The sequence below is a fragment of the Benincasa hispida genome, chromosome 4, assembly GCF_009727055.1.
Source record: "Benincasa hispida cultivar B227 chromosome 4, ASM972705v1, whole genome shotgun sequence".
Taxonomy (NCBI): Eukaryota; Viridiplantae; Streptophyta; class Magnoliopsida; order Cucurbitales; family Cucurbitaceae; genus Benincasa; species Benincasa hispida.
Genome location: NC_052352.1, coordinates 27042727 through 27051764, shown reverse-complemented (window position 1 = coordinate 27051764; position 9038 = coordinate 27042727). Strand labels below are relative to the sequence as shown.

The 9038-nt window shown below is 33.7% G+C and overlaps 1 protein-coding gene across 1 annotated transcript; it reads left to right on the top strand.

Annotated features, from left to right (window-relative positions):
- Nucleotides 1-270: 270 nt before the first annotated feature.
- LOC120075561 (exocyst complex component EXO70A1) lies at nt 271-3438 on the top strand. The gene is made up of 2 exons (XM_039029054.1): nt 271-487; nt 818-3438. Exon 2 carries the CDS (start codon nt 832-834, stop codon nt 2878-2880), a length of 2049 nt encoding a protein of 682 aa, XP_038884982.1. The 5' UTR covers nt 271-487; nt 818-831; the 3' UTR covers nt 2881-3438.
- The last annotated feature ends 5600 nt before the right edge of the window (nt 3439-9038 follow it).

Sequence of the window (9038 nt, the reverse complement as noted above, 5' to 3'; positions counted from 1 at the left end):
CAAATATAGTATTTTGACCTGAAAATAGTTTAATTTTCATTTTAAGTCATGGAAAGGTTATTCTAAATCTCAAATTTTATTTGTAATTTAAGTCGAAGAGTACTTTCTATACACCTTTCTTTAATCAACAATCTATAAAGTCTAACATCTCGAATTTCCTTAACAATTCATTTAAAAAAAAAGCCTAAATTTAAAAATATCTTGTACCAATAATATAAGAATATAAAGAAAGAAAAAACAAAATCATACCACAAGGAATAATAAAGAGGAAAATGGTATTTGTTTTTGCTTCACTGTCATGCACTTTACCATTTTTTGCTTGGTTGAAAGTCTCAAAAAGTGTGCCTTTCATCTTCACTCTCTCTTATTGAATCCTCAAACTACGATTCCGAATCTCAGACCTCCATTGCTGAATTACCCTTCTTCCGATTCATCGCACCGAGTCAACTCATCTCCCCATTTTCCCTGATTTCTTCCTTTTCTCCATGTGAGTGTTTTCTTCAGATGTTGTTTCTGTTCTCCATTATCTCTTTTCCTGTTTGTTTGTCACTGTTTTTCCTTTTTTTTTTACTGATTGGGGTTTCTTCATCTTGGGCCAACGAGCTAGTGGTTTGAGCTTTACTTCTTGTACTTATTCTATTTGATTTTGGATTTTCTCCCATTTCGATGATTCCCAGGGAAATTTCCCTTCCGATTCCCAGAAAATTACAAAAAATCTTCGTTTCATTTGCTGTTTCTTGTTTCCCACCGTATTTTCTTTCTCTTGATTTTACGTTTTGATTCTATAAATCTTGATTGTTGGGGGTCTGTGTGTTAGGGTTTGTGTCGAAAATGACGGCACCGGTGTCGGTTGATGGGAAAGGGAAGAAGAATATTGAGAATTTGGTGTCTGCTACTAGGTCCTTGAAGGCTAGTTTAGAGAAATCTAGGGTTTTAGGGTTTGCGTTGCAGAAAGCTGGACCGAGATTGGAGGAGATTAGGCAAAGATTGCCGACTTTAGAAGCGGCCGTTCGGCCTATTCGTGCTGATAAGGAAGCCCTTGTCGCCGTCGGTGGCCATATTAATCGGGCTGTTGGCCCTGCGGCGGCGGTGCTTAAGGTTTTTGATGCTGTTCATGGCCTTGAAAAGTCTCTGTTGTCGGACCCGCGGAATGATCTCCCTGGATATTTGTCGGTGTTGAAACGTATGGAAGAGGCATTGAGGTTTCTGGGAGATAACTGTGGGTTGGCAATCCAGTGGTTGGAGGACATTGTTGAGTATTTGGAAGATAATATTGTTGCTGATGAGAAATATCTAGCGAGTTTGAAGAATTCGTTGAAAAATCTTAGGGATTTGCAGAGTGATGAGGGGAGGACTCGGCTTGATGGGGGGCTCTTGAATGCTGCTTTAGATAAACTTGAGGACGAGTTTAGGCGGCTTTTGACAGAGCACAGTGTACCTCTTCCCATGTCTTCTTCGGCATCTCTCGGTGAACAAGCTTGCATTGCTCCATCTCCATTGCCTGTGACTGTCATTCAGAAATTGCAAGCAATTCTTGGGAGATTGATCGCTAACAAACGACTCGAGAGATGCATATCGATTTATGTTGAAGTTCGTAGTTCTAATGTTAGGGCTAGTTTGCAGGCTCTTGATTTGGATTACTTGGAGATATCTGTTTCTGAGTTCAATGATGTGCAGAGCATTGAGGGGTACATTGCAAAATGGGGAAAGCATTTGGAGTTTGCAGTAAAACACTTATTTGAGGCCGAGTTCAAGCTTTGTAATGACGTTTTTGAGAGGATTGGATTGGATGTTTGGATGGGTTGTTTTGCAAAAATAGCAACTCAAGCAGGTATTCTTGCGTTTCTTCAATTTGGTAAAACTGTAACAGAAAGCAAGAATGATCCTATTAAGCTATTGAAGTTGTTAGATATATTTGCATCCTTGAACAAACTCAGACTAGACTTTAATAGGCTTTTTGGCGGGGCGGCCTGTTTGGAAATTCAAAATTTGACTAGGGATCTCATTAAGAGGGTTATCGATGGTGCAGCTGAGATTTTCTGGGAACTTCTAGTTCAGGTGGAGCTCCAGAGGCAAAACTCTCCACCTTTAGATGGGGCAGTTCCAAGGTTGGTTAGCTTCATTATTGATTACAGTAATAAACTGCTTAGTGATGATTATCGGCCGATCCTGACCCAGGCCCTCGTCATTCACCGGAGTTGGAAGAAAGAAAAGTTCCAAGAGGGTCTTCTTGTCAGTGAGGTAACGAACCTAGTTAAAGCCATTGAGCAGAATCTTGACACTTGGATAAAGGCTTATGATGATTCTACCTTGTCAAACTTTTTCGCTATGAACAATCATTGGCATCTATATAAGCACCTCAAAGGAACGAAAGTCGGTGAACTAATGGGAGATAAACTAAAGGAACATGAACAATACAAGGATTACTATGCTGCAGTTTTCTTGAGGGATAGCTGGAGTAAACTTCCTAGCCATTTAAGCAGGGAGGGTTTGATTATGTTCTCAGGTGGCCGAGCTACTGCCCGTGATCTCGTCAAGAAACGTCTAAAGACATTCAATGAAGCTTTCGAAGACATGTATAAGAAGCAGTCAAACTGGGTTATGATTGACAAAGAATTGAGGGAGAAGACATGTCAACTTATAGTTCAAACCATCGTGCCCGTCTATCGTAGTTACATGCAGAATTATGGCCCATTGGTCGAGCAAGATGCGAGTTCCAGTAAGTATGCGAAATACACTGTGCAGAATCTGGAGAAAATGTTACTGTCTCTCTTTCAGCCAAAGCCACTCAGGTACAGTAGCCTTAAAGTTAGGCAGACTAGCGGGAAATTCAGCAATGGTGCAATGGATCATCGTCGTTCCAACTCCATGGTTATGTAACGATCAAACCACCATTTTTATGCAGTGTATAACTTTGGAAGAAGCTGCATCCTTTTCAATGGATGATCAAGTTCAACTTCATCCTGATCCTGAATTGCCCGACACCTCGAACAGGTTCGGACAATCACTTCATTTGTTGAAAAGGAGAAAAGTTCTTCTGAATGGGGCCATCAACTATTGATTTTCTGTGAAGAATTATCGAGGACAGGGTGGGAACTTTTTCTTTAGCCTGCGAGGAGGAATGAAATATTGGCTTTATAGCTCATGAGGAATCTGCCAAAGGCTTTGTGGGCTCAATGATGAACAAGCATAAAAAATGATAGATGATCAGGTCTGTAGATGATACTTTAAGATATAGCTATTTGTATTCCATTTCTCATCACTCATTGATTAAGCAAAGCCAGATGGGCATTAGAAATAGTGTAATTTGTTAGATTTTTGTGTAATTCTTTATTATTAAACATATCTATGTAATCCAACTTCTTGCTCATCATAATTTAGGGAGGAAGAAGAAATTTAATTATAAAGTAAAAATTGGCATCTACCCATCCATGAAAACCCTGTCTGTGATGCCTAATGATTTTTCTTTGTTGTCTGTTCTGGATTAGAATAGTTGAACATTGTTCATATTTAATTGATTGTGACACAGGAAGTTTGTGCTATATCATGATTTTTTCTGGTTGAGTCCAACAGGTGAGAAATTGAACCATCAATTTTTTAAATTGTAATTGTTGTCTATATATTGAGATGATGGATGAATGTTGATGCTTAAGTTTTATTATCTACTTTCTACCCCTTAATTTCATCTGTCCCCTGTTAAAATCTGCAGTTTTCTGCCTTTGTGATATTATTATTATTTTTTATTCTTGGGAAGAGATCCATTTATATCTATGGACGTTTGGTGCATAGATTTGGAATCTTAGGTATGAGAATGTTAAGCGTGGATTAGGCTAGGAGGTTTAAGTAACCTAAATTTAAGAAAATGTGTTTGGAGTGCAGCTTAGGAAACCTAGAAGTGAAGTATAGATTTATAAATATTTAGTTTGTAATATATATATATATATTTTAAGTAATTAAGAGTTAGATTTTAGATTAGTTTAAACTTGTCATCTTAATTATCTTAATATAGTTAAAGTTTAAAATGAACTAAAAAAATCTAAAAGAATATTTGTTTTTTTAAAAAAAAAAAATGAATAGAGATATGACTAAATTTATAATTTTATTTAATTTATTATTTTTTTAATAATTTGGTATTTTGATTTTACTAGGTTCTTATAAAATTTCATGATGTAAATCTTCGTATACTTTTTTTTACTTTATCTAATTTGATAATTATCGATTTCTTTTATCATAACATGATAACATGCTAACTTTAGATTGAAATTAACTAGTATTTTAGTCTTAAATTTAATTTTTTTTTTTTATCAAATTACATTTGAGGAAAAAAAAAATCATAAAGTTTGAGTTTTAATTTTGAGTTTTAATTTTTATTTGGTGCTAAGTTGTTACAAACATTTTAATTTTTTATATTTAAAAATAATCTTAAATCTTCGAACTAAGTAAATTGACCGACAGAAAAAAAAAAAATGAAAAAGTTAAATTAAGTTATGGCTTTTTATACATATAACCTAATAAATAGGGCTATTTGCAAATACAACCTTTTGGCCCAAACTAATTGTAATATAGGAATAACCAAAAAATATAACAAATACAATCAAATTTGAGTTCATTCCATGGAAAAAAAAATATTTTAAAGCCTATCGAAATCTAATAACCCAAAATTTGATTCCACAATCGAACTACATCATTGACTATTCAGATTCACTGTTCCAAAATCGATCGACAATTCACCTTTACATCCATCGACGATTCGCATCCATCCATTCTATCATCGATTCATCGTTTAGTGATAGAAATCCCTAGCCAATCGATCGACAATCGTTTAATTTTTTCCTTTTTTTTGTTCGAAAAAAACCATAACCACATCGATCTTCTTTAAATGTCGATCTTCGTTTCCAACATTTGCCAAAACCTTAACATCTGCCAATCGAAAAATCCTAACGTCTTCGTTTAACATCCGTCATCGACGACGATATTCTTCAAGAGCACTTGTCAATGATCGTTTGCCAACCTCTTTTGGTTTAGTGAGCTCTAGTGTGTAATCCTGCTTATTATTTCTTCCCCTGTTTTGTAGATTTTGGAAGTGTAGCATAAGTTTATGGAACTTATTGCTTCTCTTTGCTTATTATTTCAATTTGATTATTTGTAGAGGTTTATGTGTAGGTTGATTGGGCACTATAAGTGATAGAAATCTACTGCAATTGGCTTGGAGTATCTTAAACTTCAAGTAGGCTTGAAATATATGATAGAAATCTATCTGTCCTTTTTTTTTTTTTTTTTTTTTTTTTTTTTTATTGGGGCATTTTAAACTTCAATAGGCTTGAAGAGTGTTAGATAGGAATCTATTTGTTTTTTATTTTTCGTTTTTTTATTGGGATCTATCGGTAATAGAGTCTAATTGTTTTTTGTTTTTTGTTTTCCAATAAGCTTAAACATCAATAATCTTGGGGTATTTTAAACTTGAATAGGCTTGAAATTGTGATAGAAATATATTTGTCTTTTGTCTTTTGATTAGGGTACTTTAAACTTCCATAGGCTTGAAGAATGTTGAACCATTTATTTTTTTTGTTTTTCATGAAATGTAAGTAAATGCACAATTTCACTTTTTTTATTATTTTTTTATTTTTTATTAAAGTCTATCATTGATAAGTTTCTATCACTGATATACTTTATGGATGTTGAACTTATTTTCATGCAATGTAAGTAAATACATAATTTCACTATTATTTATTATTATTATTATTTTATTACAGTCTGTTATGATATGTTCTATCACCAATAGACTTGAAGAATGTTGGATTTATTGATTAGAGTTTTATCGGTGATAAGTTTCTATCACTAATAGACTTGAAGTGGTGACGTCTATCAGTGATAGACTTCACCATTTCAAGTCTATCAATGAAAAAAACGTATCAACGATAAGCTTATCACTGATTAACTTCACTACTTCAAGTCTATTAGTTATAAGTTCTATCACTTATAAACTTGAAGTGTTTAGTTTGTTGACTGTAGTGTTTATTACTATTTTAATAGATTGATAAGTGAAAGGCAATTATGAAAAGCAATGAAAAATTCATAAAGAAAGTTGGAATTCCACTTTGAAAGTTAGTTTAAGTCAAGTTGTGAGTGATAGACCATATCATTAAGGGCTTAGATTCTAGTTGTCTATCTTTGTTTAAGGAAGGATCGTTGGGGCGTTTTCTAGATTTAAAAATATCCAAAGTACCTTTACAATTTCTAGCATATTTGATTAGAAGACAATGTTGTTGGGATTCGTGTCCTAATTCTCCGGTAGTCTCGTAGTTTGTAAACACTTTGTGAACATATTGTTATTAATAAAATAAATGTTATTTTATATAAACATTTACTCAATTTAATAAACTAAGATTCATGATTATTTTATGTAACTTAAGCATGTATGTGGAGACATATAAATGGATCATGCCTTAAGTAATAACATAAATGGTATGTAGTATAAGGATAAAGGGGGAATACCTTATCCTGGTTACACTACGGATACGACCCGCTTTTTAGATATTACAAGTGTTGTAAAGTGCTACAAATGGTATGATCCTGACAATTCATATGAAGACATGCGAGTGTGGGTATCCTATACAAAGAGTTTGTATGAGATCGGACCACAATATGATTAGTCTCTTGATATAACGCCGTTCATAATTGAGATTTACATTTCACTAGGATAATCATAGGTGACATGACCTTAATCTTGAGTGAGTTGGGAACTCCTACTTATAAGGGCGATCCTTTGATTTGTATGGGTGAGAGTGGTTGCCAACTCAACAAGCCTACCATTTTGGGATTTGTCTGATTGGAGAGCTGGGAACTCAGCTACATAAGACGGAATTCACTCATTCCCTGAAGTAGAGGTAAGTAGATAAATTGCTCCCTTAAAGGCTGATTCCGAGCTTTTGGGAAGAGAGGACTTCGTCATAGTAGGACTATGACTTATTGTTCATTAGAGGAATCAGTGGTACTTAAGGAGTTAGATGTAACTACAGGAGAAAACGGTAAATTGGCCCAATTGTACTTATGAGAAATTTGTGAAGAACCATTGCACTATTGACTAGTTATATCCAATGGACACAAAAATATATCTGTACTGTGAAGAGTGCAACTGTCGGTCTTTAGTGGAGTGACCAACAGTTAACGGATGGTAGATCTCATGATTAAAGAGTTTAATCAATTATTTTAGAGCTTCAAGCTACAGGTCCATAAGGTCCCTTTGGTAGCCCAATGGGTTCAAGTTGAGAATCAAATTTTGGGTTAGTTTGAAGTGATATAATTAAATTAATTAAATTATATGTGATATAATTGATATGATGTATTAGATACATTAATTGGAGGGATAAATATAATATGATTTATATGTTTCATATCATGAAATATTAAAAATATAGGTTATAAATATAATATGATAAGTTGGTTATCATATTTATTTATAATATATTAATTATATGATAATTATCCTTTTTCTTTAAAAATCAAATTGAGTGGGAGGTTTTTAAAACGATCATGGTAACTATGAGATAAAAGGAATTTGGTTTTCCAAAAATCAGATTGATAATTCATTCGGATTGATCTCACAAAAAAGCTATGGAGTAAAAGCGTTTTACTAAACGATAGTATATAGAAACTAAACGATCGAGTTTCGAGTTTACTATACAATAGTTACTCGTTACTCGTTGCTACACGATCGAGTAGTAAAGTCCGACAGGCTTCTTCTTACTAAACGATCGAATATCTAGTTTATACGATAGACTTCATCGATCTCCCACTTACTCGATCATTTACCTCCTTCATTCCTCTATCCAAAGTCATACAGGGCCCACAACTCCTGGATTCTCACACCGAGAATACCAAGGTAACTCTTGTGGTGGTGTTCTAGTTCTGTTCGAGGTTCGAGGATCGAGTTGGACTTAATAGTGATCGAGGATTCTTTAGCTCCTGTTGTTGGTTGTACTGATTGTTGTGTTCGAGTACTTCTTTGGATGAAATGGAGATTGATCGAGGGATACTTGAAGAAAAAGTTCTTCAAAGGTTTGCATATTCTATCCCTTGTTCATCATTTATAAAAAGCATGCTATAATTTATACTATATGCAAAATCGTTTTCGTTTAGACTGTAATTGTTTATGTTATTTCTCAATGGGATTTGGAACAATCTGCTTCCGCTCACTGGATCTCTATGTTTAGATTTCCTTCAAATATATCTTTGTTGATAATAATGTTCTTCTCTTTACAACTTCTAGCATATTTGATTAGAAGACAATGTATCTCTGTTGATAACAATGTTCTTCTTTTCAACATTGAAGGTAACATTGTAGAGTTTGGGCTGGGGGATTTTTGTTTGATTACAGGATTAAATTGTGATGAATACTCTGTTGAGGATGTTTTAGATGAAACTGAAGAAAATGATTTAGAGATTAGACAAGCACTTTTTTTAAATGATATTAGCATCACTAGAGAAAATCTTAAGAGTGCATTTAACTATTTTAGTAATAATTGTAGTGATGAAAGAAAAGTAGCAAAACTTGTCAATCTTTATTTAATGAAAAACTTGTTGATTCCAAAACAACCTCATAATTATGGGGGATTGGAAACATGTTAAGATGTCGAATGATGAGGAGAAGTTTAGGAATTATCCATGGGGAAAAGTGTCTTATAGTCTTATAGTAGAGTTCTTTAAGAAATCTATTAAGACTAAATCAAAATCAATAGTCTAACTGCAAGGCTTCCCCATAGTTTTAGCTTATTCGTCATATGAAATACTTCCTAAAATTTCTGAGGTGTTCGCAAAAAGAATAGGAAATGATTTTCCTAGAATCTTAAATTGGGAATAAAAAAAAATAGCCAGAATGGCAAGATCTTAATGACGTCTTCTCAGAACAAAATGTAAGTTTCTAATTTTTCCATCATTAATTATGATACAAGTCTATCAATGATATTGGTATATCAGTGATAGACAAATATTAGTGATAGAAGTATATCTATTGAAACACTTAAATAACTGTAGGGAAT